Source organism: Passer montanus, unplaced genomic scaffold, assembly GCF_014805655.1.
Source record: "Passer montanus isolate IOZ18808 unplaced genomic scaffold, ASM1480565v1 scaffold44, whole genome shotgun sequence".
NCBI classification, from domain to species: domain Eukaryota; kingdom Metazoa; phylum Chordata; class Aves; order Passeriformes; family Passeridae; genus Passer; species Passer montanus.
Window position 1 is genome coordinate 2,919,805 of NW_024369262.1, and position 27,968 is coordinate 2,947,772.

Genomic DNA, 27,968 nt, shown 5'->3' on the forward strand with positions numbered 1-27,968 from the left:
GGTCCGCGTGCCCCCTGTCCGTGCTTCCTGCCAGGATGCTGGGGCTGCCACAGGGGCTTTGCACCCAGAGAGGAAGCAATGCCTTCCTCCACCCTTGGTATTCCCCCCCGGCCTCGTGTGATCCGCTTATTTCAGGGATTTGGGATTGCACTGCACGTGTGGGGTTTGCTGTCTGCTTGGCTTCTGGCATTCCATCTTTTTCCAAGGCTGGAATTTGGTGCTGCTGCAGGAAAATCTTTCCACCACCTCACCAGGACTCCGGGCTGAGCCACGCTCCACCCTTGAAAGCACTCTGGAGGAGTTGGTGGCCATGCCCTGCTCCTGCTCCTGGTTAAGGGGCCCAGACAGGATCCCCACCCACCAGGAAGGGACCCAGGCAGCTCTGCCTTTGTCCCAGGGCTGGAAAAGCATCTGTTGTTCCACTCTGAGGAGCTCTGCTGGCTTTTGAGGAGCCTTCAGGGAGGGCCAAGCCCCTGTTCCTCCCAAAGGAAGGGAGAAGGAGTTGATGCTGGTGTGGGAGCATGGGAAAGGCAAGGCATTAAGAGGATGAGAGAGCTTGGGTGGTGCAATTCAGAGAACTCCCAGAGACAATTACATGCCTGAGGGGCTGGAATTTAACCCTCTAGCAGGGGAGCTAAAACTGAGGCTCAGCCCTGCTGCCAGCATGTGGCCAAGAGCTGTGTCCCCAGTGCCAGGGCAATGACATGAACTGAGGGGAGCAGTGAGGCACAGCTCAAACCCCTGGATACCCACCCAGCTCTGGGTGTTCCCCTCCCAGGGATCAGCCCTGGGAGTTCCCCTGGATGCTGCCCCCAGTGCCATCCTTTCCCCCAGAGACAAAACCAAGGATGCTCGAGCAGATGTAAATTTATTTCACAGCCAGGACCCGTGCAGGGCTCAGAGGGGACTCAGAGCTGCAGCTCTCATGCAGGCTCAGCCTCGGTTTTACTTTTCAGCCTCTTCTTTCTGTTCCTCTCCTTCCTCCTCCTCTTCCCGCTGGTGGTGGGGACTGGGGAGGGAGTGGCTGGCACTGGCTCCCTGCCCCCTCCCTCCTGCGCTGGGGCATCGCTCAGGATGGTGTTGGATGCTTCCCCCAAGGATGGCAGCAGGGCCCAGGCATCAGCAGGGCCAGGATGGCTCCGTGCCCCCTTTTCAGAAGAGCCTTTCTTCTTCAGACCTTTCCCCTTTTTTTTCTTATCTTTCTTTCTCTTCCTCTCTTTCTTGCCTGCCTTGGGCGCTGTCCCGGTGTGATGATCCCCTGGGAGGGCTCCTCCTCCTGTGCTGCCCCACGGGGGGCTCAGGGGGACTCCCCTGGGCCTGGCTGCCCTGTCGATGAGCTCTCCCCCAAATTCATACAGCACGGGCTCTCGGGGCACCGCCACGGCCACCGTGTTGTACGTCTTACACCTGCCAAAACCGAGGAGGCACCACAGGGTGGGACACGCCCGGGCAGGGGACGGTCCCCAGGGCAGGGGGGCACTCACCAGACATAGAGGTAGGGCTCCACACACTCCTCCCTGTAGGTGAACTCGAAGCAGGGCACCTGGATGACGTTGAAGAAGGCCTGGCCCACCACGCGCGAGGCCGTGTCGTTCACCCGCCGCAGGCACTCCTTCAACCTGCCCGGGCACAGCGGGGCTCAGGGGGCTGCCACGCCCGGGGGGTGCCAGGGAGCCCCGGGGAGGTGCCGGGGAGCCCCGGGGCAGTTTGGGGACGCTCACCTGTGGTCGCAGTCGCAGTGGCTGATGGTGTGCCAGCGCAGGTTGCGGTAGCCGTAGCGGGCTGTGAAGGGGTGGATGACGTGCTGGCAGTGGTCGTGCTCCCGGCAGCACCGGTCCGTGTCCCGGTGCTCCCCTGCGGGGAAACGGGGGCTGCAGGCAGGGCTGGGGGGCCTGCATGCAGGGATGGGGTTGAGCTGGGCTAGGGCTAGGGTCGGGATTGGATTGGAGTGACACGTGCATGGGGTAGGGGAGGGTGGATGGGTTCAGCGCTTGGGTGGGGACAAAGCTGGCACTGGGCTGTGCCAATCCCACACTGGGGATGAGACTGGGCTAGACCGGGGTCCTGGAGCAGGGCCATGAGAGGGTTTAGGGATCAGGACAGCAACTGGGAGTGGAGCACTGTTGGGGTGGGGACTGGAATGGCAGCAGGGGGGATCACAGAGTAGGCTGGGGACGGGGGGGTGGATCAAGAGTGGACCAGCACCAGGAAGAATTGTGATAGGGACTAGGCAGAGGTGAACTGGGATTGGACTGGTGCTTGGGTCAGGACTGAACTGGGACAGACAGGGATTGAACTAGCTTGGGAACAGAGGCTGGAGTAGAGCCATACTGGGATGGACTGGATTAGGCTTGGTGGGGACTGACCCAGCACTGGACTGGGCTGGGATGGAGCAGCACTGGGTTGGGAATGGGATGGGATTTGAGGAACAGAATTGGAAGGGATGGAAGGGAGTGGGATGGGATGGGATGGGATGGGATGGGATGGGAAGGGAAGACAGATGTAGCAGCATCCCTGCCGCCCTTACCCAGCTGCTCGTAGCTGTCCGCGTTGCTGCCCGCACCGCACCACAGCGTCCCGGGGTAGGTGAGCCCGCGGCGGGCGCGGGGCCGTCCCGGCGGGGCCGCTCCGGGGGCAGGTGGCAGCAGGAGCAGGAGGAAGAAGAGGAAGAGGAGGAGGAGGCGGCAGAGCAGCCCCGGGGCGCACATGGCACCGCGCCGCTCTCCGCCGTGGGGCCGCCTTATAGAGTGGCGCAGCCCGCCCACGCGGGGCGGCCCGGCACGGCTTGGCACGGCCCGGCACGGCCCCGAGGGTCCCGCAGAGCCGGGCTGCTGCCGCCGCTCCCGCAGCCGCGGCACGTCCCGCGCCGGCAGCCCGCGGGGAAGGGGTCACCGGCCCCGTTGCTGTGGCAGCCGGTGGGGTGATGTGCCGGGGCCGGTAACGAGCCGGCCCCAAACCCCCGCCCCGTGACGCACCGGCCCCGCACAGCCCCCGGCCCCGAGCGGCCCCCGACGGGAGCACCATGCTCCCTGCATCCCTGCGGATGGATGCCCTGTGAGCCCCCAGGATCCCAGCCCCAGATGCTCCCTGCATCCCCGTGGATGGATGCTCTGGGAACCCCAGGATCCCAGCCCCAGATGCTCCCTGCATCCCCGTGGATGGATGCTCTGGGAACCCCAGGATCCCAGCCCCAGATGCTCCCTGCATCCCCGTGGATGGATGCTCTGGGAACCCCAGGATCCCAGCCCCAGATGCTCCCTGCATCCCCGTGGATGGATGCTCTGGGAACCCCAGGATCCCAGCCCCAGATGCTCCCTGCATCCCCGTGGATGGATGCTCTGGGAACCCCAGGATCCCAGCCCCAGATGCTCCCTGCATCCCCGTGGATGGATGCTCTGGGAACCCCAGGATCCCAGCCCCAGATGCTCCCTGTCCCTTCCCGCGGTGCTCCCCCCATCTGCACATCCCCCCCGATGGAAACACGATTCTTCACCCCCCCACGAGTGTGTGCTGCATCCCCATGTCCCAGCCCAGGGACGCTCCCCGTGGCCCCACATCCCCTCTCGTGGATGTGCCTTTCACAGGACTGGGCACAGCCCAGAGCCCGGTGCCCAGCCGGGCTGGCCGCCCACACCGGCACTCCCAGAGCGCTGCCAGGGCCGTCCCTCCCGGCCAGCTCCTGCCCCTGGAGCCCATTGGCAGTCAGGACACAGCCCTGGCTCACTGGGGTGCTGTGGCAGCCAGCTCTCAGCAGGGCAGGCTGCCTGGACACCCCAACGGGGACGTGCGTGGCCTCAAAAAATCCCAGGAGCACCCAAAGCTGCAGGACATCCCCCTGGCTGGCTGACCCCTGCATCACAGGGTGCCACCCCAGTGTGCCACCCACACTGGCACAGGCAGCTGGTGCTGGGGACGCCCACGTGGGGTGCAAATGTCGCTTCCCACCACAGCGCTGCCTGGCTGGGACAGCAGAGCCCGTGGGGACATCAGTGGCCCATGGGAAGGGTTCCTGCCTGGCACTGTCCCCGTGTCCAGCTGGCTGAGGGCGCTGGCCTGGTGCCACAGGGGCTGCCCCCGCTCAGCTGTCGCTGTCTGTGACGCTCCTGTGAGGGCCCTGCTCGGCTCAGCCCTGCCACCAGCACCCAGGTATGGAGCCAGAACGGGAACCCTGGGCCCTGGGGTGCCACGTGTGGCTGTGGGTGGGGGGCACCGGGCTGTGGGGAGGTGGGGAAGTCTCACCCCCCCCTTCCTGCTCAGTGCTTGCAGCGCCTGCAGTCCCCACGCATGGACCTGTGCCACGTCCCTGCCACCCGGGAGAAGGGCTGGTACCTGGCACTGATGGCCCCCAACGTCAAAGGTCCCAACTATGCCTGGCTGGACCCCTCCCGGCTCTACTGCCACCCGCAAGTACCCAGTGCAGGGGTGCCAGGGAGGGGGGCTGCTGGGGCACCCAGCTGTGGGTGCCCATGGTGGGCTGCGGGCACCCAGCCCCTCCATTCTCCCCCCAGGGCTTGCAGGACTGCGTGGCCGACCTGCTGCAGCCCTTCCAGGGAGACGCCATCGACATGGTGGCCGGCATCGACGCCATGGGCTTCATCCTGGGTGAGCAGGGCACAGGGACAGGCGAGGGCAGGGTCTCTGTCCCTCGTCCTGGGGGTCCTGACCGTGCCGTGCCCCCCTGCAGGCGCCGCAGCCGCTGCCACCCTGCGGAAAGGCTTCCTGGCCATCCGCAAGGCCGGGCACCTGTGCGTGCAGACGGAGGCCCAGCCCTACAGCGACTACTCGGGCCGCCAGAAGCTGATGGAGCTGCGCACCGACGCCATCTCCCCCGGTGAGACAGAGGGCTGCTCCCTGCCGGGGGGCTGAGCGCGGGCGCGGGGCACTCACCCGCAGCCTCTCCCCACTCAGGTCTGCGCGTCCTCCTGGTGGACCAGTGGGTTGAAACTGGGGGCACCATGAGGGCGGCCATCGAGCTGGTGGAGCGGCTGGGGGGGGTCGTGGCAGGTAGGAGGGGGCACCCCAGGGTGGGAGCACAGCTCCCACAGGCGGTGCTGAGCCCCGCCGTGTGTCCCCACAGGCGTTGCTGCCATCTGCATGGAGAGCAGCGAGGGAGGGAAGTGGATCCAGGAGCGCTACAAGTGCTCCCACTGTGTCCCCCCCCGCCTGCAGCCCCGCTTCGACCAGCACCAGCTGGGCTGGGACTGATGTGGGAGTGTCACCTCGTGTGGGACTGATGTGGGAGTGTCACCTCGTGTGGGACTGATGTGGGAGTGTCACCTCGTGTGTCCCCTGCAGCCCCCCGAGGGACACAGGGCTGCTGGCTCTGCAGGACAGGGATGCTCCTCGGTGGAAAAGGAACTCGTCCTCAGTGGCAGCCATCCATTCTCCTGCTTGCCTGTGAGCCTGGGGGCTGCACCAGGGACAGGGAGACCCCCAGCCAGCCCCAGCCCCCTGCCCCCAGCCCCACGCCTTTCTTACAAAGCATAAAAAAGATTTTATTAAGACAAAAGGGAGCCTGAGGACATCTCTCCCTGCGAGCAGTACCTGGGTTTGCATAGCTGCAGAGCCACCCGGGGGCTCCTGCCCGCCCCAGCCGGGGGTGCCCAGGCAGGCCGGGGGCTGGGGGGGCTGGGGGTGGCAGGGACGTCTCCTCGGGGCCGGCCGGGGTCGCCCCTCTTTGGTCCAGAGCACGGAGGGGGCTGGGGCTGCCCCTCACTGGCAGCACTTGGGTTTCTTGCGGGGCGTGGACAGGTACAGGTCGCTCTCCTTGCTGCTGATCCCTGAGGGACAGAAAGGCAGGGTGGGTGTGTGGGGGGACAAGGGGACCCCCAGGCAGGGCTGGGCAGGGCTACTCACGCACGGTGTCGCCGATCCTGCGGGTGCTGCTGCCGCGCTCCAGCTCGGCCAGCACGCTGCTCTCGAAGGTCAGCGCCGCCACCCGGAAGAAGAAATCCCGCACGTTCTCCCCTGCCCCGCGGGGAGAGACCCCCTGAGTGCCCCCCGGCCCGGCTGACGCTGGGATCTGCAGATCTGCAGCCCCCCACCCAGCTGGGGCTCACCGGTGAGCGAGGACACAGCCCAGTACTCTGCCTGCATCTCCTGGGCCACCTTGAGAGCGTCCTTCTCCATCAGGCTGTACTGGGCTGGGGTCTGCCAAGGGAGCGTGGGTGGGTGACAGGGACAGCCAGGGCACAGCGTGCCCGCAGGGAGGGGGACACACTCACGCTCAGGTCCTTCTTGGAGCCCACCAGGAAGAGGATCACGTTGGATGGGTCGTTTTCCTTCAGGGCGTCAGCCAGCCACTGCCTGCGGGAGCCACTGTCACCAGCTGGTGGCCACACGCCACAGCAGCCCCCAACCCCGCTCTGTCCAGCCCTTGAGGCCCCCACTCCCACCCCAGGCCTCGTGTCACCCACCGTGTGTGCTCCAGGGACCCCACGTCGTTGACATCGAAGACAATCACGATGGCTGGGGAGGAAGGAGGGGTGAGATGGGGACAGGGACAGGGACAGGGACAGGGACAGTGGGGTGGGCAGCTGGGCTGCAGCGGGGAGCTCACCCTGTGCTCCTCGGTAGTAGGTGGAGGCGATGCACTTGAAACGCTCCTGGCCGGCCGTGTCCCACCTGGGGGGTGCGGGAGGTGAGGAGGGGGGCTTTGCAGGGGTCTGTGGGGAGGGGGCTGCCAGCACTCACAGCTGCAGGCTGAAGGGCACGCCCAGCACCTCGAACCGCTCCATCTCGAAATCCACCCCGATGGTCGCCTTGTAGTTCTTATCAAAAGTGTCCTTGCAGAATCTGGGGGGGAGCCAGGGGGGTATCAGGGTATCAACATCCCCTGAGCCCCGTGGGGGCTCGGTGCCCCCTCCCCGGGAGCGCCCAGCCCCGGAGCTGGGCCCTGCGGGGTCGCTCCCCCTCTCCATCCCCCTCCGAGCCTCCCGGGGCTCCCGTTACCGGTTGATCAGGCACGTTTTCCCCACCGACAGGTCGCCCACCACGATGATCTTGGAGATCTTGAACCTGCGGCGAGGGGGAGGCGCTGCTCAGCGGGGTCGGGGGGCCCTGCTCACCCCCCGCCTGTCCCGGGAGGGGCACAGGGGCACCCGGGCTGGGCGGGCATCACCCCCCTGCCCCTCGCGTGCCCCGCCGCGGCTCTCCCCGTGTCCCCCCGGTGTCCCCCGTGTCCCCCCCGCTCCGCATTCCAGCGCCGTGACGCAGGGCTCGGCACGGGCAGCGCCCGCAGCCACGCGGCGCCCACGCTGGGGACCCCCCCCAACGGCTGGGGACCCTTGTCACCCCCCTCCCCGGCCCCTTGTCACCCCCGAAGGGGCGGCACCGACCCCACGGTGCCCGTGCGCTGCTCCCGGCAGGCGCTGGCCACGGCGGGGTGGAAGGCGGGGCGGGCGTGCAGGGCGGCCTCCTTCCGAAAGCACTGCGAGGGGACAAAGAGGGACACGGCGGTGACCGCGGGGCTCGGCGGGGTCACCCCCGCGCCGCCGCGTCCCCCCGCTCACCGCGGGCAGGTCGGCGATGACCCGGTCCCTGCGGACCGGAGCCAGCACGTTCATGGTCCGGGGGTGGCCGGGGCGGCGGGGACGGGGTGGCGGTCACCGCGAGCTCTGGGGACACAGAGAGCCGGGAGTGGCGATGTCCCCGTGTCGCCGTTGTCCCCCTGTCACCGTTGCCCCCGTGTCGCCGTTGCCCCGTGTCGCCGTTGCCCCCGTGTCGCCGGTGTCCCCACGAGCAGCGCTTTGGATGGTGGCTGTCCCCAGGCGGGGCTGTCCCCTCGTCCCAAGTCTCCGCTCTCCCAGGCTGTCCCCGTGTCCTGGCTCCCCGCGTCACCAAGGATGGCTGTCCCCACATCCCGCGCCACCTCGAGCCCCCCTGCCCGTGGCTGTCCTCACAGCCCGTGTCCCCACACGCATCCCGAGTGTGCCATGCCGTGTGCCCTCCCGGGGTGTCACTGTCCCCTGCCCCCGGGCGTGGCTGTCGCGCAGCTGTCCCCCTGTCCCACCACCCACCCCCACATTCCTGCACACCCGGCCACCACCGTCCCCACTATCCATCCATCCATCCATCCATCAATCCCCAGGTGTCCCCACAGTGTCGCTGTCCCCGCCCCGCACTCTGCCCGTCCCCAAGTGCCACCCACCCCCCTCTCCGTGTCCCCCCGTCCCGTGTCCGCCGTGCACGGACCCCGCCGTCCCCTCGCCCCATCCCAGCCCAACATCAAGCTCTCCCCGCCTCGTCCCAGTCCCCACGGCGAGGGAACGGAGCGGGGTGTCCCCGTTACCGCCAACCTCCCAGCGCCGGTAGCGGTGCTCGGTGCTTCACGCCCAGTCCCGGAGTAACCGGCGTCCTGGCCCCTCCCACGCCCCCGTTCGGGGGCGTGGGAGGGGCCAGGACGCCGGTTACTCCGGGACTGGGCCATTGCGCTGCTAGCACCGCGACGGGACCCCGGTAATCGCCGCCACCCCGGGGCTCACCCCGGTCCCGCACCGCCACGACGGCGGGGAGGGACGGCGGCGTGCCAGACTACAACTCCCATGACGCCCTGCGGCGCGCGGGGAACGGCCGCGCATGCGCACAGAAGGCCGTTTAGTGAGTACTACCACGACCGGCATGCCCCGAAGGTGTCGCGAGACTCGGGGCGGAGGGGCGATGGGGATTCCCATCCCAATTCTTGCTCCCGCGAGATTTGGGGGTATAAGCCCGTGCAGCGCGGAGCGGGAGACCCCTTTCGGCTTCCGCCTGGCCAAGATGGCGCCCAAGGCGAAGAAGGAGGGTGAGGGCGCGGGGCGCCGGGTCCGTGCTGGGGGCGCGGGCCGGCGTGTGCGACCCCGCGAGGGGCTGCTGTGTGTGTGGGGGTGACCGGGCTGAGCGAGGCGGGGAGTGGCGCGGGGTTCCAGGGCTGTGTTGGGCCTGGGCACGTGGAGGCGGCGGGAGAGGCCCGCCGGGTTGTGTGAGGGCGGTGCGGGATGTTCCCGTCTCGGTGCTGGGACTCGTGCGTGGCGGGAGGGAATAAGTGCCTCTTCCAGCACGGAAACGGGAGATTTTTAACACAGATGGGGGTTTTGGGGCTCCTCTTGTTCGGATGAGGGAGCGGGGTGAAGTCTTTGCTCATTGAGCGGGGGAAGCCGCGCCCGGCCGGGGGGCACACCCCGACCCTGCCCATCCTTGTGCTGCTGACTGAGCTCTCCTCGCAGCCGTGCCTCCGAAGACAGAGGCGAAGGCAAAGGCGCTGAAGGCCAAGAAGGCCGTCCTGAAGGGGGTCCACAGCCACAAGAAGAAGAAGATCCGCACGTCGCCCACTTTCCGCAGGCCCAAGACGCTGCGGCTGCGGAGGCAGCCCAAATACCCCCGGAAGAGCGCCCCCCGGAGAAACAAGTGCGTGTGGGGGTGGGACCCTCCCCTGCTGGGGGGTTTTTGGGCTGGGAGCAGCCCCGTGGATGGGCTGCTCTGGGGACCTGGTGGTTTGGGATGCAGATGATGATTTTAAGCGACCAAAGCCTGAGAGTTTGTGATTGTAACCTTAGGTGGCTGATGCACCCCAAAGAAAGCCCCTGAAATTCAGAGGGGCACCTGCCTGCCCTCTGTTAATGGTAGGACCTCTCTTGCAGGCTGGACCATTATGCCATTATCAAGTTCCCTCTGACCACAGAGTCAGCCATGAAGAAGATTGAGGATAACAACACCCTGGTGTTCATCGTGGACGTCAAGGCAAACAAGCACCAGATCAAACAGGCTGTCAAGAAGCTCTATGATATTGATGTGGCCAAGGTTAACACGTTGATCAGGTGAGGAGGGGAGGAGAACAGGTCCCTGCAGGGTGTGAGGGGCTTCACTGTGGCAGAAAATGGGAATGAGTGTGAGATTGAGGAGATGTGGGATAAAGCTCCACAGCTAAGTGCAGCTGTTGGCTGAGCACATCTTGGTGGGAGTGGGAAATGCTGGCAGACCTGAGGGTTGGTTTCCTCAGGGAGCTCTTTGCCTCTTCAAGGAGCACTTCTGACACCCAGGGAGTCCTGTGCAAATGATGTAAAACTTCGATTCCACTGAGTAAAGTGATGCTTCCAAAGGAACCACTGATGCACATGGGAGTTTTAGGAGTGTGGAGCAGGGGGGGAGGAGTTGTCTCTGTCTGATGCCTCCTGTTCCTCTCCAGGCCTGATGGAGAGAAGAAGGCTTACGTCCGACTGGCTCCTGATTATGATGCACTGGATGTGGCCAACAAGGTGAGGTGGCTTTGAAACTTGGAAGCTTTTTTTGCCCCTTGTCTCGTGTCTCCTCCGCTGATTGTTCCTCCTGAGTTTCTTCATGAGGTGCTTGTGTGGTGGCACCTCTGTGGCCCTGTGGGCAGACAGGATTGAGTGCTGAGGAGCCACGTCCTCAGTCAGTTCAGTCCTCAAGGTGGTTGAGGTAGGCAGAGGTGGCACAGAGTGGAGTAAAGGAATGTACAGCACAAGGATCACTGTGGAATCAGTGTGCAGAGTGGATGTGTGAGGCTCTTGGGCAGCTCTGGGAGGAGGAAGCCCTGGAGGACAGGAATCCTGGGGAGATGCAGTGATGCCTGTGGTGGAGGCTCTGCCTTTCTGCCACCATACCATGTGTTTTAACATCCTTTGCTTCTTTCCAGATTGGAATCATCTAAACTGCATCTGCCGAGGACTGTACAGACTAATAAACATTGTGACACCACTGAGGGCTCTTGTGTTTTGTGGCAGCAACGTGTGAGAGAGAGCACCCAGCAAACTCCTGGGCCTTGCCTTCTTCAGGGGGCTCCTCCTTCCCTTCCTGGCCCTGGGTGGGCAGGGCTGACTGCTCCACGAGAGGGCTGTGCAGGGCCAGAGGGTGTCTGGGATCCTGTCAGCATGAGGTGACACCTAAATCTCAAATATCTCTACATTTGCCCCCAGACCTCCTGTGTGTTGCATTTTCTTGCTCAGGGTGTTTGGGATGTGTTTGTGATCAGTGTTTTGGGTGTCCTGCGTCGCTTCCTTGTGGAGCAGAGCAGGGCTGGCCACAACAAAACCCTGTCAGTGGCTCTGATGTGACACAGGTGACCTGTCACACCATTTCCCCAGCGTATCAGCTCCCTGCTTATGCTGCAGGTTCACTTGGAATCCTCCTGCTAATCCAGCAGTGGAGGCTTTGTGGGTTTTTCTGGCACAGTCTCCATGTGCTTGCAGCATGAGTTTCCCTGTTGCTGTTCCTCCCAGGGTTCACTGTCCTCAGGGTTGTTTCCAAATGCTGTTGCTGCCTTTGCAACGTTTGGCTTTTAAGTCTCTAGATGAAACCAGCTTTTAGAGTGTTTGGAGTCAGGAGAATGTGGAGCACTGCCTGAGCAGGGCGTGGGGGAGTTACGGAAAAGTCTTAAGGGTACTTGAGCCTAAGTACATACTTAAACTTGACTGAGAAAGATGATTAAACCCGTGGCCAAATATTGATTGGGGTATTTGTGCTCTTGAATGGTGGGACACCGAGTTCCTTCAGGCCTCTTGTGGAGGGTGGCAGATTCCCAGGACGGTGCTGGATGGAAAGCAGGAGCTGCTCTTTGTGTGGGTTCTGTGGCTCTGGCTTGACACCCCTCACTTGGGCTCGGGGGAGGTGGGCAGGAGGTGCTCCCTGCCTGCTGCAAGGGCTTAAAAACTGCCTGGAGGGTGGAGTGCTGCTTCCCTGGCACCACCAACCCTGCCTTTTCCCTGTGGATGAACAGCAGCAGGGTCCCCTGACCCCCAGCCACCTTTTTGCATGTAAGAAGTGGGAGAAGTTGCCTCTCTTGGAGCAAAGCTGCTGTGACAGGATTGGGTCTGGAGAGCCTGGGGGGTCCCCTGACCCCCAGCCACCTTTTTACATGTAAGAAAGATGTGGGAGAAGTTGCCTGTCTTGGAGCAAAGCTGCTGTGACAGGATTGGGTCTGGAGAGCCTGGATGTGCTGCAGCAGAGGCTGGAGGGATTCCACATCAGCATGACTTGCAGTCAGCCCTGGCCTGAGCTCAGCCCAGTGGTGCTGCCCTGGTACTTCACTCGCCTCCTGCTCCTGGCTGCCAGCCTGCCTGATCCACAGCTGCACTGCTGGGCAGGCTCCTGCTGGAAGCCTGCAGGGGAAAGCAGGGAGCTGCCTCCTTTGGGAAGCTTTGTCATGCCTGGCTTTCCACGCTGGTTTAGGGGCAGGGGAAGTGTGGGGTGGTCTGAGCCTGTGACCTGCTGGGACAGAGCTGTGTCTGCTTCAAGTGGAGAGACAAGGGGGAATGTGCAGCAATAGGGATGAGGGGAAAATTAACATTTGAGCTTAGTTGTGACTGCAGATGCAGTCATCTAAACGGCAAAGAGTTTTTTAAACTGGAAGACACAGCTGAAGCTGTTGGGATGTGCTGCTGAGAGCAAGGCTGAGCCCTGCCAGAGCTGCTGAGCTCTGCTGGGAGGGACAAGGAGCAGGTTTGGAGCTGGCATCAATCCCTGCCCGCACTGTCCCAGCTATCCAATGTCTGTTCCAGCTGCCAGGCTGTTCCTGGCACTGTGTCAGGCACACCAGGGAGTCCCACCGGGATCCACATCCTGTGGGGTGTTTCCCAGCTCTGGTGGAAAGGTGATCCCCCACTGCCTCCCCTTCATCTCTGGCTTATTTCACTCGCAGCGCGTGTCTCTGCCTGGGCCGGGCAGGTGCTGGGGTGCTGGGACAGATCGTGCCCAGAGCAGGGGCTGGGCAGGAGTCCCTCTAAGTCCTGCTGCTCCTGGAGCCGTCACATCAGCAGGATTTTCCTCTCTGGTGCTCCACAGGACCGGCTGGGCCAGTTCTAGCCCTGCTCTCCCAGGGAGCTGAACCCCCCTTCTGCTCCCACTGCTCTGGGAGAGCTGCTGGAACCATCCTGGTCCTGTGGCTGCAGGAGAGGGCCCAGCATGCTCACAGGGCTGCAGCTGCACTGCGCCAGTGAAGAACTGCTCCAGGGGGATGCAAGCATGCAGCAATCTTCCAGGAAGAGCCCTTGGCCTCACATGGCTTTTCCATGCCAGCTCCACTTCACGTGGCTGCCGGGTGAGTCACACAGCCCAGCCAGGCTGGAGACAAGCAGGTCAGGCACTGCCACAAGGCTTGGTACCTCTCCTGGCTCCCTTCAACTGTTCCCTGCACAGCCCTGGGTCTCTGGAATAGCAGAGGAATGAGGAAGAAGAGGGGAACCCATCCACACAAGAGACAAAGTTGTGCTCAAGGCTCAACTGGGTTGGCAGGACCCAGGACACTGAAAGGTCCCTAGAACAAAGGGATGTGAACAAAGGTCCCTAGAGCAGCAAGAATGTGCCCTCTCCCTCCCTGAGAACTGCCAGCTCCCCTCTGGGAGTGGGGCACATCCTTTCCCACAGCCCTGGCCCAGGGGGAGTCCCTGACCTGCTCTGCCCCACAGAAGAGCCAGCCCAGGTGTGCTGCGGCAGCAGTAAATAGACCGATTTTAATGCACAGAACACCCGACATCACCACGGGAGGGACTCCTCCCCTCCCTCACAACCCTTCCAGGCATCAGCTGCAAAGCACAGCCACCCCTGGCCCTCCAGCTGCCTGCAGGGAAGCCGGCTTGGGCTGCTTCTCCATCGGCCGTGCCTCTGGCTTCAGCAGCATCCCCGCAGCTCGGCGAAGCTGTCGGGCTGGTCCAGCAGGGAAGCGCTTTTAGGCAGCAGAGCGGGTGAAGGCAGGGCCTGGGGCCAGGGAGAAAGCCCTAAGGCACATCAGAGCAGCTTTGGAGAGCCCAAAACTTCCAGGAGCCGGAGGCCGGGTCCCCCTCGGCGCGCACATCTCAGTCTATCAGAAACTTCTCACCATCTACATCTCTCCCCGCAGAGCCTTTGCGCAGGGAGGGGAAAAAATCAGAGCGGAGGAGGCGGGAGAAGTACATGAGGATCATGGCGTCGAGCAGCAGGAGGTTGGCAGTGAGGAAGGCACCCTGGCCCTGCACCTCCACGTGGCGGAGGAAGTACCAGGTGAGGTAAGCCTGGGGCGCCAGGCGGAAGGCGAAGTACATCACCAGGTTGATGTATTTGTTGGCCTCGTAGAGCGCCGGGGAAGGCACGTTGCTCATCTTCAGCAGCATGCGCACCGTGAGGAAGATGTTGCTCACCTCCACCAGCAGCAGCAGCACCGCTGCCACCAGGAAGCGGCCTGTGATGATGAGTGAGACGAAGGCAGAGATGGCCTGGGAGACACAAACAGAGAACAGGGTCAGCTTCGCCTTGCCCTGGGGAAAACGAGTCCTTCCTGCCCTCAGTGAGAGCACACAGTTCTGTTCCCCCCACCCAGAGATCCCAGCAGGCGCCTGAGCTTAGAGAAAACCAGTCTGGAAAGCCAGATCCCCCAGGACCAGTTACACCTCCCTGTGCTGGGACGAGCCTCCAGCTCTGCCCCCTCCCAGCTCGGCAGCCTGTCTGGCTCCAGGCGCTTGGAGCTGATGCTGGCAGGCGTCCTGCCCCGCCAGGCGCCCTCGCCTTGTTGCTGCAGAGCCTACCTGGCAGCCAGGGTGAGGCAGAGAGAAGGGCTCCAGCTTGCCCCGTGAAACCTGGGTGGGCTGAGCCCCGGGGTGTGTGGTAGCCCCCCCCGTTCTGGCCATACTCACCATGGCATGGTGCACCAGGTACTCCCAAGAGGAGCGGGACTGATGGTTGAAGATGATGTCAAGGGTGTCGTGGATGAAGTAGCCTGTGGGATGAAGGAGAGCGCTCAGAAGGTCTGGCTTGTGCACTGTGACCCACTGTGGAAAGGAGGAGCAGCGAGGAGGAGGAGGAGGAGGGTGGTGTGACTGTTCTTCAGGTGTCAGAAACACCTCCACCCTGTCTGGGTATGGAGAGACGGCGATTCCCTGGGGGTTGGCAGCCTGTGGGCTCCACGCTGTGATTAAGGCAGGAGGCACGGAGCTGCCCAGCCCTTGAGCCAGGGGCTCGTCCCGAGCCAGCATGCCGGGCAAAGCTGAGCAGGGAGTGGGCGAAGTCCGGCGGGGCAGCTGCGGCCGCTGCCTCGCCTGGCTCCTTACCTGAGGAAAAGCAGACCAGCAGGTGCCCTGAGACGCTGTAGCCGTCCTGGATGTCGGAGAGCAGCTCCGGAGCGTGCCAGAGGCTGCGAGTGAGGAGAGAAGGAAGGGTGTCAGCCTGGGCTCCGGGACGGGGAACACAGGGACCCCCTACCCCCTGCCCCCTCCCCAGGAGTGCCCAGCCCGCAGCGTGCGCCCCGTGCCCGCCGCTCCCCGCGCTGCCCGCTACCTGAAGAGGGCCCATAGCCCCGCCAGCACGGAGTGTGCGAAAGACACGAGGAGATTCCTCCAGCGCCAGACGCGGCCGGGACGGCTCCTTACGGCGGCGGGCTGCGGCACGGCCAGGGCCAGGCGGCGCAGAGCCCCGAAGATCGCCACGCTGCCGCCCACCAGCGCCGCCGAGGCCGCCCGCCAGCCCGGGCCCATCGCGCCCAGTCCGGCGGCGCGGGGCCGCGGGGCCACGCCCCACCCCGGCCACGCCCCCTCGCCTGCGCCAGCGGGGCCACGCCTTCCCATTGGGCACTCCCCCCGCTGGCCACGCCTCCCCCGCGCGCGCCTGCGCGGGGTTGGTGGGCGCTGAGGGGCGTGGCCGAGCCGTTCATTGATAAAGAGGCGCGGTGGCCACGCCCCCCCGGGCGGGTGTGTACGCGCGTACGCGCTCACGTGTGCGGAGCGTGGCGCGGGCGTGGGCACCTGTGCGGGGCACGCGGGTGTGCAGGTGTGCGGGTCGTGCAGGTGTGCGGGGTGTGCAGGCGTGCGTGATGCCGGGCGCTGCTCCCGAGCCCGCCCGGAATTGCACGTGTGTGCCGGACACCGCAGGCGTGCCCGTCACACACCGCCCGTCCGCACCGGGCAGCGCGGGAGGCTGTGCGTGGCAGCCGCCGCACATCTGTGCAGGGCCCTGCACATCTGCCACACTGGCGCACAGCTGGCGTGGGCCTCGCACATCTGTTCCGCGCCGTGTGCGTGTCCCCGGCACGGTGTGGTTGTCGCCGGTGGCCGCGGCGCGTTGTGTCGCGGGGAGGATGCCCGGGAAAACATTTGGAGAAGTGGGAGCAGCCACAAACGCTCCCCTCGTCGCTGCCCCACGCTGCAGTGGGGCTGACCCCCTCCCCGCTGAGCCGGGCTGGCTGTCGCTAGGTGGCAGCAGGGCCACGTGGCAGTGCCACCACTGCCGCTGCTGTCACTGTCCCCACTCCGGGACAGAGGCCGCCCCTCCGGGCTGCAGAGCAGGACCCGCTTCCGCGCTGTAGCCGCCATCACGGCCGGCCCCGGCGCTGCTCGTGGTCCTGGGGGTCTAAAGCAGGGCCGGGGGGCCGTGCAGGGGGCTCGTGTGCCGTGTGCTGGCCCTGTCGCAGCGCAGCCCCGCAGTGGGTGTCCCTCGGGGCTGGGGGCTGCTGGGGACACCGCCGCTCTCCGGGGGTGCGGGGGGTCCTGCTGGCATCCCGCAGCCGGTCGGGCAGCCCGGCGCACCCCAAACCCCTCTCTCTGCTCTGTCTCTCTCAGACCCAAGCGGGTCCGGCTGCCGGTGGCACTGGGGTGTCACCACGCGGGGGGTGGCGTTGCCCCCCACAGAAAACACCGAGCCCCCGCGCCGTGCACGCGCGGCGCGGTTTGTCCGCCCGCGGACGCCGTAGCAGCGCGGAAGTGTCTCCATGGAGACGGGAGGAGCCGGGCCCGGCGATGGAGAAATACGAGCGGATCCGGGTGGTGGGGAGAGGGGCCTTCGGGTGAGGGGCGCCGGAGACGGGCCATGGGGACGTCTCCAGGCTTTCTGCCTGCGGGCGGGACGTCTTTAAGCCGCGTCCCCGTGGCAGCGGGGCGCTAGCGGGGTCGGCCGGGGTGTGGCAGCCGGGGGGACGTGGCGCAAAGTGCGTGGCACCCGGGGCGCGGGGATTGCGGGCGACCTGCGTGGCCCCAGGGCGGTGTCCAGGCCCTGTGCTGTGCCCCCCCTCCCCGCGCTGAGGCCCCGTGCCTGTCCCCGCAGCATCGTGCACCTGTGCCTGCGCAAGGCCGACCAGAAGCTGGTGATCCTGAAGCAGATCCCGGTGGAGCAGATGAGCAAGGATGAGCGGCTGGCAGCGCAGAACGAGTGCCAGGTCCTCAAGCTGCTCAGCCACCCCAACGTCATCGAGTACTACGAGAACTTCCTGGAGGACAAGGCGCTCATGATCGCCATGGAGTACGCCCCAGGTGGGCCCTGCTGTCCCCCAGAGCCTGCAGCTGCTCCTTGGCACGGCCAGGGCATGCCAAGCACCTGGCTCAAGCTGCTGTGGGCTCACCTTGTGCTCCTTGTAACACTGGTTTTGCACCCCCATCAGACCAAGCCTGTCTCTCTTGAGGAGACATTTTTTGTAGAAGAGTGTCTGTGGTTCTTGGTGGACACCAAATTGACAATGAGCCAAGTGGCCAAGCATTGATGCAGGTTGTGGAGTCACCATCCTTGGAGATACTCAAAAGATTCTGGTCCTGGACAAGTTCAGTGGCTCTCCTTGAGCAGTGACCTCACAAGGTCCCTTCCAACCTCCATGATTATGTGCCTTACACCTGCTAACCATATCCAGAACAAGGAGATTCAAACCTCTCTGTCCCTGATCAGCATGCTGCCATCTGCCCTGGCTCAGGCTTCAGGCACATTTCCCTGTGTCAACTCTGTTGGCCCCACGTTTCTAACAAGATTTCCTGTGGAGTTTCAGATGAAATCAACATTTGCATGAGGGTTTGCTAGAAGCTGTATGTGAGCCCTGAATCTGGACCTCCCCTTCCCAACAGGGGCCTCTCTGTGCCACGTGGCCTCTTGGACTGGGAGAATTCTGCTCTGCAGAACAGGCTGGTCTTGTTCTGCCGTGGAGGTTTATGTCCTCTCCCAAGAGCTGTAATTTTAGTGTTTCTTTTTCCTGCTTCTGATAACATGTCAACGATAACTTCTCTCTGGCTGCTTCTTCCTCCCACCAGCTGTGCTGCCATTGTTCAGGAGCATGGGAGGATGTGCTGCATATCCCGCCAGGATGTGTTTTTCCCACATGCTTGGCTAGTTAGGATGCCAAAATGGCAAAATCCCCCCAGTTTTAGGCCAGGTTTGTGCTGCCCTGTGCCCACAGCCCTTTGCTGTTCCTTGCAGGGGGCACTCTGGCAGAGTTCATCCACAAGCGCTGCAATTCCTTGCTGGATGAGGACACCATCCTGCACTTCTTCGTGCAGATCCTGCTGGCCCTGCACCACGTGCACACCAAGCAGATCCTGCACCGAGACCTGAAGACCCAGAACATCCTCCTGGACAAGCACCGCATGATCGTCAAGATCGGAGACTTCGGCATCTCCAAAATCCTCAGCAGCAAGAGCAAAGCCTACACGGTGAGGGGCAGGGCAGCTTCTAACCCCGTGGCAGCAGGCTGGAAACTCTGGATTTGGCTCACAGTCCTCTCTGGGAAGTGGCTTTAGGCAGTGCTGCTTTGTTCCTTGGCTGGTGTCTTCGTGCCTGAGTTTGCTGTGGCTCTGTGGGCTGCAGAAAGGTGAGGAAGACCTGCCCAAAGCTGGGAGAGGGTGAGGTGTCTGGGCCCACTGGTGAGGGCAGGCAGGGTGGCTCCTGCTGGGGTGGTGTTTGCAGACTTGTCTGACACATCCTTAGCAAATAAATTCCTGCCTGTGCACTCCCACCCTGCCTTAATCTCCTTTCTCTGCTTGACATTTAGTGTCTTTCCCCACCTGGGCTAATCTGAGCAGACATGTGTGTCACGCTCAGCGCTCTGGGCTCTGATTCTCTCAAGTGGATAGAAGCAAAATTAGAGGCAATCACTGTATGTGTCACTGGAAAAGCAAATCCTCTTGTTTTTCACTGAGATTTTCAGGCAGCTGTTGATGCCAAGGGAACAAAAGGCCAGCTCTGTGGAGCTTTGGCTGGTGGTGTTCCAGCCAGCTCTGCACCAAGCCTCCCCCTTTGCACCTCTCTGCCCCAGTTTCACTGCACTGTGGTAAATTTGTGTCTCTTGTAGGTGGTGGGGACTCCGTGCTACATCTCCCCGGAGCTCTGCGAAGGGAAGCCTTACAACCAGAAGAGTGACATCTGGGCCCTGGGCTGTGTGCTCTACGAGCTCGCCAGCCTCAAGAGGGCTTTCGAAGCTGCGGTAAGAGATGTGGTTTACACGTAGCACAGGGAGCCGTGGCCTCTCACAGAGGTGAAAATGTGTGCCGGGATCACTTCTCAGCGAGCCGGCAAGTGTGAAGGCAGAGGGCAGTGCTGAGAGCTCCTTCCTCCTTGGCCTCGCCCCTGGCTGCCCAGCCACTGTTTTGTCTCTCGTTTTCTCTCCAGAACCTTCCTGCCTTAGTGCTGAAGATCATGAGCGGGACGTTTGCCCCGATATCAGATCGATACAGCCCCGACCTGCGCCAGCTCATCCTCAGCATGCTCAACCTGGATCCTTCCAAACGGCCCCAGCTGAACGAGATCATGGCCCAGGCCATCTGCATCCGGCCCCTCCTGAACCTCTACACAGATGTGGGCAGTGTCAAAATGAGGAGGCAAGTGACACTGCCACCTCAGTGTCCCTTGGGAGGGGCTGCCACAGCCCACAGCATGGCTGGCCAGCTCACTGCCTCCCTTCTGAGCTCCAAAGGGAGCATTTTCCCAGTGCAGCTCTCCTCTGCTGCCTAACGTGCAGCTGCTGCTGGCAGGCTTGGCCCAGGGGCTCAGAGCCAGGCAGGTGCCATGGCAGGTGTTGGCTTGTCATCACAGTGACAGCAAACAGAGTTGTGAGCACAGGGGGAAGTGAGCTGGTGCCAGCTCCTCTCCCTCAGGTTGTTTAAAGCACAAAGCAGTGCTGGGAGTGATTTCGCCCGTGGCTTCTGCTGTAGCTGTGCCCAGACATTGTGTGATCCAGGGCTCTGCAGGACATTAAAGGCTGGATTTTGGTTTGGCAGGCCTGAAAAACCCTTGGCTCCAGTGCCCACAGTGACCCACAGCCGGGCAGGGGGACGGGCGAGCAGTGCCAGGCAGAGGGGTGAGTTCTGGCATGGTGTGTTCAACTCACTCCGTTTGGAAGGACCCTTTCCTTTGGATGACACCAGGCAGAGAGGCACTCAGGGTTCTGGAGGGAGGAACTTAAGAGATGTCACCTTCCCTGAGCTCTGGAGAAGCCCTGCAGCCCCTTGGACCAGCACTGGACTGGCTCTGGCAGCTCTGCTGGCACCCAGACTGGCTGGTGCTGTCACTTTTCCTGTGGGAGCAGAGTCAGGGATCCACATTAAGGATTTCTCTGTGCCCCACAGGTGTCCGACGTGGTTCAGCCAGGACAGGAATCCCACCTCCACTGTCATCCATCTACACGTGGGGCAGTGGGATCAGCACCCCTCTGCGCCTGCCCATGCTCAACACCGAGGTGGTGCAGGTCTCTGCTGGCAGGACACAGAAGGCTGGGGTCACCAAATCTGGGAGGCTCATCCTGTGGGAGGTGAGTGACAGGGAAGGCCGTGGAGCCTTGGATGTGTGATCCCTGTGAAGGAGGCATTTCTGCTCCCTCACAGAGCCTGGCACTGCCTCCTCCAGGACTGCAGTCCCAGCCAGGGTGTGGGTAATGCTGATAAGCCTGTGGGAAGGGCTTCATCAGTGCTCTCCAGCCCAGCTCTTCCATGGTTTCTGTCCATCAGGCTCCTCCCATGGGTGCTGCTGGGGGTCCTTCTCTCCCAGGAGCCACTGAGCAGCTCCAGCCTCAGTTTGTGTCCCGCTTCCTGGAGGGCCAGTCTGGAGTGACCATCAAACACGTGTCCTGTGGTGATCTTTTCACAGCCTGCCTCACAGGTGAGCTGCTGCCTCCTGCCTCCACCTGCCGGGTCCCAGAACCCCCTAAAACCCAGTGGGACTGCCTGGGGAGCCTGCTCAGAGTGGGACCAGAGAGATTCTCTGGGCTGGGGTGACCCAGAGGCCTCTGTGGCCTCTCATGTTGCTGCTCCTCTCATGTAGGAGTGAGAAATGACAGACATGATCCTCCTGTGATGCCACACTGGTCACCTTGGTCCCAAACTGTTTGGTGTGGGGAGGGCCACAAACAGTTGGACTTAAGTGATCTTAAAGGTCTTTTCCAACCTAAATTACTCTATGATTCTATGAAATCTCCTGTGCTTGTTGTCTTGCTGGCATTGGTGTCACCTGAAACCAGAACTGACAGTGGGGACTGCAGTGTGAGGAGAATCTCTGTCACATACTCTGAGTGTGACATGGGCACATGCAGTGACCAGCAATGACTGGTGTGACAGTGAGGAGTCACTGTGAGCTGCTGCAGGGCTGGTTGTCCTCAAACTGCAGGAGAGCAGGGTTTGAAGCCCCCTCAGAGCAGCCCAGGAAGTGTTCTGGGTGGAAGTGGAGCACACACACACCAGTCCAAGGCCGTGTTTGTGAGCAAAGCCCTCCCAGTGGTCCTGTGGAAGCTCTGTTTGCTCTTCTCCAGGGGGTCAGAGCAGCAAACAACAGATACACAGTGGGCAAACTCCATGGGCACGTGTTTAATCTACCTCCCATGGCGTTTCCTGCCACCCCTCTGCTGGGCAGCTGCTCAGGGAGTGCCTCTGTGACCTTGACAGACCGTGGGGTCCTCAGCTCCTGCACACACAGCTGCAGCAATGTTATCTCAGCACTCTTATCAGTGCTGTTTGTTTGTCGAGCCGTTGCAGCACGGTGAGGCTGCAGCTCCCTGGGAGCTCCTGCAGCTCTCTGGAAGCTCCTGCAGCTCTCTGGGAGATCCTGCAGCTCCCTGGGAGCTCCTGCAGCTCTCTGGAAGCTCCTGCAGCTCTCTGGAAGCTCCTGAAGCTCTCTGGGAGATCCTGCAGCTCCCTGGAAGCTCCTGAAGTTCTCTGGAAGCTCCTGCAGCTCCCTGGAAGCTCCTGCAGTTCTCTGGAAGCTCCTGCAGCTCCCTGGAAGCTCCTGCAGTTCTCTGGAAGCTCCTGAAGCTCTCTGGGAGATCCTGCAGTTCTCTGGAAGCTCCTGAAGCTCTCTGGGAGATCCTGCAGCTCCCTGGAAGCTCCTGCAGCTCTCTGGGAGATCCTGCAGCTCCTGGAAGCTCACTTAAGGCTTTGTGGCCCCTGCAGCTCGTTCTGAGTCAGAGTGGGTCCGATGTCCTGGGAGCCATGGCCACCCCTTGGCCGTGTCACCTCCCAGGACCTCGTGTGTGGCTTGCAGGGGCTCACGTGTGCCTCTGACAGGGCTCCTTTCTGCTCCTGCAGACAGGGGGATAATCATGACCTTCGGCAGCGGCAGCAATGGCTGTTTGGGGCACGGAAACTTCACGGATGTGAGCCAGGTTAGTGGAGAGGGTGCTGGGCATGCTGCTCCCCCAGGGTAGAGGATGGATCCTGGCTTCTGTGCCACGTGAGGGGGCTCATCCCAGCTCCAGGGATGTGCATCCCAGGCATGCTCTGGCATCGACCCCCTCCCCCTCCTCTCCCTGTCACTGCGGGTTTTAAAAGAGCCAACCTGCCTCTCTCTTTCTCTCCCCCCTACACAAAGATCCCTTTGAGCGTGGGGGAAGTCAAGAGCTGCCTTGTGGTTGCTGTTGGCAGGCTCCCAGCTTGGAGCCTGCCTCCAATCACACACCTGCCTGCTTCACTCTTGGCCTGCAGCTGCCAGGGTTCACTGAGAAAAGTTATTTTTCAAAAGAGCCAGTATTTAAAGAAGAGCTGTGTGTTTCCGATTGGCTCGGAGCACTGGGGCTGAGGGCTCATTGCTCCCTTCCAGCTTCTTCCTCGCCTGCCCTCGGATGTGGCAGCAGCCGATGGCTCCCAGCCGAGCCCGGGGACTGGTGCCATTTGTCACTGTGGTCAGCTGGCCCGTTTGTTCCTGCTCCTCCCAGAGCTGAGCTGCTCCCTGCTTATGGCTGGGGAGGGGAGACCAGTTGGAAGCAGCAGCCAGATCCCAACAAACGGTGCTTTTCACTTGAGGACGATAATGAGTGTGAGGCGAGGTGTCAGATCTAACAGCAGGTCACAGCAGGGGCCGGGTGAAATGTGGAGATCCTGCTCCCTCCACACCCTAATGGATCTGAGCCGTTAGCTCACAGCTCCTCTGCACAAGCGCCTTTGAGCCAACAACATCCTGCACCAAGCCCCTGCCTGCTCAGAGCAGGCGTTCACAGCCCCTGGCACTCCCCACATGGGCAGGGGGGCGAATCCCAACCCTTGCTGAACCTCTTCCCTCTCCAAACTCTCGTGCTGGCTGCTTTCTTCCGCCCCAGAGATGTTTGCATTATCTTCTGTGCTGCGTGCACGTACTCTTATCCCTTTGAAGACTGTTTGGAACCAAAAAAAAAAAAAAAGGAAAAAGAAAAAGAAATTTCTCTGTTGTTTGTGTTGGATGAAAACTGGGATGCTGCCAGCGCTGTGTTGAGTCTGGGGGGGCCGGGTGGGAGGGATGGGAGCAGCCAGGCAGGCTGGGAGGTCTCGGCTGACGGCTGCTGCTCTTCCCCTGCCAGCCCAAGATTGTGGAGGCCCTGCTGGGCTACGAGATGGTGCAGGTGGCCTGTGGTGCATCTCACGTCCTGGCGGTCTCCAACGAACGGGAAGTGTTTGCCTGGGGCAGGGGGGATAACGGTAAGAGAAGTCTGTTTTGCAGAACAGGGCCTGTGCCTGTTCCCACTCCCTTTGCTGGCCCTGCTCGCCCGCAGTCCCCTCCAGATGTGCCAGAGTGGGTGGCTGTGGAAGAGCTGCAGCTGTTTTGCTGCATACCAGGGCCCCCATGCTTTGGGTTTCTCTGCTTTCTGGGATCCCTCAGCTGTGCTCAGGGTGTGTGTTGCCATCAGCTGTTCCCTGCTCTGTTCCTCTTTCCAGGTCGGCTTGGGCTGGGCACCCTGGAGTGCCACAACTGCCCCCAGCAGGTCACAGTCCCTCCAGAGCACGAGGCTCAGAGGGTCATCTGTGGCATTGATTCCTCCATGGTCCTCACAGTGAAGAACCAGATTCTTGCTTGTGGGAGCAACAGGTAAGAGGGGTGAGCGTCTGTGGTCCACATTTTTCCTTCCTGAGTCTGTTTTGTGACCAAGAAGCTCCAGAAGACATTCCTGTGTGAGATTCTAGAGATTTTCCCTGTGCAGGTGTAACAAGCTGGGCCTAGACCGGATCAGCTCAGCAGAGGAGCCTTCCCCAGAGGACCAGGTGGAGGAGGCCACTGTGTTTGTGTGTGCCCAGTCAGCCCCCTTGAACCAAGAGCCCATTGTGTGTGCTGACATTGGAACAGCACATTCAGCTGCTGTCACAGGTGAGGGTGACAAATTCTGAGAGGGGGGACACCTGCATTTTCCCTGTCTTCCTTCTGCCTATTTCCCATGGGCAGTCTCTCAAGAGACACCCTGCTCCCAGTGTTGAAGCTCTGTTGAGCAGGATGTTCAGCCTGGAGACAGCAAGGGGTTTCAGTGTGTCCCAGGTGACACCCAGTTGTGTCTCTCCTCTCTGCTGTCAGCCTCTGGCCACTGTTACACCTTTGGGAGCAACCAGCACGGGCAGCTGGGCACCAACTCGTGCCGCAACAGCCGCGTGCCCCACCTGGTTGCGGGGCTGGAGACCATGAAGGTCACCGTGGTGGCTTGTGGAGATGCCTTCACTGTGGCCATCGGGGCAGGTGAGGCTGAAGCCCCCATGTCCTGGGCTGCAGCAGGCCCTGGCTGGCCTCTGCTGTGGCCAAGGCAGGTGTGCAGTGAGGAGTTTCCATCCCTCTGCAGATGGCGAGGTGTGCACGTGGGGGAAAGGAGCCAGGGGACGCCTGGGCAGGAAGGACGAGGAAACAGGAGTGCCAAGGCCAGTGCAGCTGGAGGAGACACATCCATACCTGGTGACCTCCGTTGCCTGCTGCCACGGGAACACACTGCTGGCAGTAAAGCGTGAGTAAAGGCTTTGTTCCTGTGATTCCTGCCATGAGGACCCAGCCAGACACAGGGCCTTGTGACTGGAGCTGTGCTGAGTAACCCTGGCGTGTAACTCACTGTTATTCTAGTCCTCCTTGAGCTGTAGATGAATAGAAATAACTTCAAGCCCAAAATAATTCCCCTGCTGCTCTTCAACTCTGTGACACTGCCTCTCCCACTGGGCAAGGGGAGCAAAGGGATGGCAGAGGCTGTCTGGTGCACTCCCAGACAGGTAGGCTGGCCAAGCCAGCGTGCCAGCAGTCCACTCAGTATCCAAAAAGAGCAGCTCTCTAATTGATGCTGCTGAAATAGAAGCTGAGATTTGAGGCGTCATTTTGGCTGCTGCCTTTCCATTGTGGTTTGGAAAAGATAGCAATGGTTTTGTGGTTCCTCTCTGCTCAGGCCAAAGGCAGCATGGTGGCTGGGTTAAAACGTGCCCGTGGCATGACCTGCCCTTCCGTTGCCTGGGTGTACAACAGGAGCCTGGCCCAGACTGCTGCAGGGGCCTTTCTTCCTCCTGTGCTGGGCTGATTATGGCCTCGGCCTGGGCTGAGGGATTGCAGCCCCAGCCCACTTCAAGGAGGTTAATTACAGCCCGGAGGGGAGGAGGCCCGGCCCCATGGCCCTGGCTCTGTTCCTCCCCTGCAAGTGCCCAGCTCTCATGTGATGTGTGCTGCCACGTGAAGGGGACGGGGAATGGCCGAGTCCCCAGGCTCAGGAACAAGTAGGGCATTTGTCATGGGAGTAAAAGGGTTTTGTCTCTGCAGGAAGATTGCAGGCTGCTCTCCCCTTCCGCTGCTTGAGTTGCCCTGCGCTCTGTGGCAGCTGGTTTGTGGGCTCCCACCTGCAGCACTGTAAGAGCAGGGACTGAGTGTACACCACTGCTGTCCCTCTGCCCAAAACCTTGTCCTGTCCCAGTACCAGGAGTGCAAACTCAGCGGTGTGAGGGCAGCAGCCTTGCCTGCCCCAGCATCTCTCAGCAACCAGCATGCAAAAAAAGCACTGAGAGCTCTGTAAAGAGCTGAGATTTGGGCTTTCACACAGCTCAATCTGCCTGGAAATTTCTCCAGCGAGCACACGAGATCTGGTGACCCATGTGATGTCATTGCTGCTGTGATCTGGCCTGGGAGGGTGCTGGCACAGGTGAGCTGCACTCTACCTTTGGGGCGGCCGTTCTGCTCCTCCCCTGGGGCCAGCTCCACTTTTGACTGGCTTGGGCTGCTGCCCAGGTTATCATGAGCTGCTGCTGCTCCCTTCTCTCAATCCCACTGCAAACAGAATAACTGGGAGAAGCCAGGCTGCAGAGGAGGAGAGCACAAACCTCAGGAGACTGCATTTCATCCTGCTTGGGCTCTGTCTGCTGGGCGTTGCCTCGCTTGTGCCACTACTGAGGCCTTGCAGGGGCTTCCTGTAGGGAAGGGGACAGGGATTTTGGTGCCCATCTGTTGGATATCATGCCTGTGTGGGGCAGAACACTTCTTGTAGCTTCATCAAGGTGGGGCCTCCAGCTAAATCTCAGTCTTTACTTTTTTTGTTTCAGCTGTCGTGGAGGAGTCGCCTTCCCAGTGAGTGAGAGCAGCCACATCCTGCTCTTCCTACTGCCCACGGTGGCCTGGCTCAGACACACTCCAGGCTCCAGAGCTCCTCAGCTGCCCTCTGAAGGCTGCAGTCTGGAAACAGAGAGCTCCTAACGATGGTTCCCAAGGAACCAGAGCTGGTCTCACTTATTGAATTGTCACTGTGAACCTCCAGTGCCTGAGAGTCACAGCCCTGGACGTGCCCAGAGCTCTGGTGCTGCCTTCAGGGGGTCACACCGTGGCTCTTCCCCTCCCTGCTGGAAGTGCCTGTGTGGAAGAGTGAGGAGCACAGAGGTTGTTTTCCTCTGTGGAAGCTGTTTCTGGTTACAAAGCCCAGGCTGACAGCTCCGTGTCTGAGAGAGCTGTCAGCCTTTGCACAGCAGCGTCTGGAGTCAGGGCCCCAGGCGCTGTGCTGGGTGACTAAATGCAAACCTCTTTGCTAATTAGAGAAGTCTGTCCGTTCCCATCCCCCCCTAAAACGTTTCACCCATTTATTGAGCACACTTTGGAGGGTCCTGCCTGCAGGGCTGGCCTCCCTGTGCTGCACAGCTCTCCCCAAATGCTGCCTGGAGCTTTCCAATTACAGCCTCCCCTGGCCCCAGGAGGTCGCTGGAGGATCCTCCAGCTGACATTTGTCCTCAGGCTCCTCAGTCCTGCTGCTGACCGGCTCACTGGCTCCCAGCTGAGCTAGGGAAGGCAGCAAAACACAGCCAGTGATTGTCAGTACTTGAAGTTTTTAACCCAGATTTGTCCAGTGAACTGATGAGCTTCCACCAGGGGTCTTTGTGGGCAGGAGAAGCACATCCGTGTGCTATGGACAGGAGTCACGTTTTTTGTCTCCAGAAGGGTCGTTTCCTTTCCTTTATTTTTTTTCCTCTTCTTTTCTTTTTTTAACTTACATTTGCCCTGGGCCATTTTTTGATGAGCTTCTGTCTCTGATCTGTCTGACATTGCAAATGCTCTTGCCTTTCACATCCATCTTTGTGCTGTTGCCAATCTGTTGTGTATAAAGTCGGTGCTTTCATAAGCTGGCTGAGATGAAATCTCTCTAATTATTTTTGTGATTCTTTCCTGTTTTCAATGAGGGAAACCTCAACGGGCTCTGGTAAAAGCCAACTGATCCCTCTGTCATGTGGAAGGTAATGAATTTCTGCAGCTCCTGCCCGTGCTTCCCTCGCCTGCCAGGCTCCAGCTGGGAAGGGAGCAGGTCCCGTCCGGCCGGGAGAGGCGTGTGCAGCCCTGGCTGCAGACACAGCCTCCCTCTTTGGCTCCTGGCAGGGTGGGTGCATGGGTTTTTCCCTGCCTTTTTTGTTTCTGGTGGAGCTGCCTTTTCAGGCGGTTACACCCTGCTATCCCAGGAAGCCGGCTGGAATTCAAAGGTTCTGCCAGTCCTTTGGCACTTTCCTGTGCTGCAGGTTACGGAGACGGCTCGGCGTGGAAGGTGCTTCCCCTTCCCAGACCAACCTGGGCACCAGGGTGGCTGCAGGGCTGGGCTCAGT

General features: G+C 61.7%; 6 protein-coding genes and 2 non-coding genes across 16 annotated transcripts; 5 read left to right on the forward strand and 3 right to left on the reverse strand.

The window, feature by feature from the left end:
- Positions 1-849: 849 nt before the first annotated feature.
- PROCA1 (protein interacting with cyclin A1) lies at positions 850-2,870 on the reverse strand. Its single transcript, XM_039720583.1, has 4 exons — positions 2,528-2,870; positions 1,722-1,854; positions 1,485-1,619; positions 850-1,407 (listed from the first exon to the last, which is right to left on the reverse strand). The coding sequence occupies exons 1-4, from the start codon at positions 2,706-2,708 to the stop codon at positions 924-926; spliced, it is 933 nt and encodes a 310-aa protein (XP_039576517.1). The 5' UTR covers positions 2,709-2,870; the 3' UTR covers positions 850-923.
- Positions 2,871-3,929: 1,059 nt separating this feature from the next.
- On the forward strand, positions 3,930-5,504 carry LOC120507666 (adenine phosphoribosyltransferase-like). Of its 4 annotated transcripts, none has more exons than XM_039720592.1 (7): positions 3,932-4,146; positions 4,258-4,407; positions 4,509-4,602; positions 4,685-4,831; positions 4,909-5,007; positions 5,078-5,312; positions 5,356-5,504. In XM_039720592.1, the coding sequence occupies exons 2-6, from the start codon at positions 4,285-4,287 to the stop codon at positions 5,203-5,205; spliced, it is 591 nt and encodes a 196-aa protein (XP_039576526.1). In that variant the 5' UTR covers positions 3,932-4,146; positions 4,258-4,284; the 3' UTR covers positions 5,206-5,312; positions 5,356-5,504. The 4 variants fall into 4 exon arrangements, with proteins under 4 accessions (XP_039576528.1, XP_039576526.1, XP_039576529.1 ...); XM_039720595.1 differs by having other exon boundaries at positions 3,945-4,146; positions 4,909-5,004; XM_039720594.1 differs by having other exon boundaries at positions 3,930-4,146; positions 5,078-5,504.
- Positions 4,193-10,695, forward strand: RPL23A (ribosomal protein L23a). Its single transcript, XM_039720599.1, has 6 exons — positions 4,193-4,199; positions 8,731-8,782; positions 9,204-9,384; positions 9,618-9,794; positions 10,163-10,232; positions 10,634-10,695. The coding sequence occupies exons 2-6, from the start codon at positions 8,758-8,760 to the stop codon at positions 10,646-10,648; spliced, it is 468 nt and encodes a 155-aa protein (XP_039576533.1). The 5' UTR covers positions 4,193-4,199; positions 8,731-8,757; the 3' UTR covers positions 10,649-10,695.
- Positions 5,536-8,367, reverse strand: RAB34 (RAB34, member RAS oncogene family). Of its 3 annotated transcripts, none has more exons than XM_039720588.1 (11): positions 8,291-8,367; positions 7,512-7,616; positions 7,338-7,429; positions 6,952-7,017; positions 6,694-6,795; positions 6,560-6,624; positions 6,417-6,468; positions 6,225-6,306; positions 6,060-6,150; positions 5,857-5,967; positions 5,536-5,780 (listed from the first exon to the last, which is right to left on the reverse strand). In XM_039720588.1, the coding sequence occupies exons 2-11, from the start codon at positions 7,563-7,565 to the stop codon at positions 5,713-5,715; spliced, it is 783 nt and encodes a 260-aa protein (XP_039576522.1). In that variant the 5' UTR covers positions 7,566-7,616; positions 8,291-8,367; the 3' UTR covers positions 5,536-5,712. The 3 variants fall into 3 exon arrangements, with proteins under 3 accessions (XP_039576522.1, XP_039576521.1, XP_039576520.1); XM_039720587.1 differs by having other exon boundaries at positions 5,537-5,780; positions 8,298-8,359; XM_039720586.1 differs by lacking the exon at positions 8,291-8,367 and having other exon boundaries at positions 5,537-5,780; positions 7,512-7,999.
- LOC120507885 lies at positions 9,477-9,547 on the forward strand. The gene has a single exon (XR_005628866.1). It is a non-coding gene; the product is annotated as a small nucleolar RNA Z17 (small nucleolar RNA).
- Positions 10,025-10,091, forward strand: LOC120507880. Its single transcript, XR_005628861.1, has one exon. It is a non-coding gene; the product is annotated as a small nucleolar RNA SNORD42 (small nucleolar RNA).
- Positions 10,696-13,415: 2,720 nt separating the features above from the next.
- Positions 13,416-15,657, reverse strand: TLCD1 (TLC domain containing 1). Its single transcript, XM_039720585.1, has 4 exons — positions 15,241-15,657; positions 15,015-15,097; positions 14,601-14,683; positions 13,416-14,183 (listed from the first exon to the last, which is right to left on the reverse strand). Exons 1-4 carry the CDS (start codon positions 15,525-15,527, stop codon positions 13,788-13,790), a joined length of 849 nt encoding a protein of 282 aa, XP_039576519.1. The 5' UTR covers positions 15,528-15,657; the 3' UTR covers positions 13,416-13,787.
- Positions 13,863-27,496, forward strand: NEK8 (NIMA related kinase 8). 4 transcript variants are annotated; one of them, XM_039720533.1, is made up of 15 exons: positions 13,863-13,971; positions 16,999-17,204; positions 18,133-18,365; positions 19,004-19,135; positions 19,321-19,529; positions 19,929-20,008; positions 20,277-20,458; positions 20,655-20,805; positions 22,224-22,300; positions 23,468-23,585; positions 23,823-23,973; positions 24,086-24,249; positions 24,451-24,609; positions 24,710-24,868; positions 26,433-27,496. In XM_039720533.1, exons 2-15 carry the CDS (start codon positions 17,069-17,071, stop codon positions 26,459-26,461), a joined length of 1,980 nt encoding a protein of 659 aa, XP_039576467.1. In that variant the 5' UTR covers positions 13,863-13,971; positions 16,999-17,068; the 3' UTR covers positions 26,462-27,496. The 4 variants fall into 4 exon arrangements, with proteins under 4 accessions (XP_039576467.1, XP_039576468.1, XP_039576469.1 ...); XM_039720534.1 differs by lacking the exon at positions 13,863-13,971 and adding an exon at positions 14,801-14,822; XM_039720532.1 differs by lacking the exon at positions 13,863-13,971 and adding an exon at positions 16,317-16,741.
- Positions 27,497-27,968: the final 472 nt, after the last annotated feature.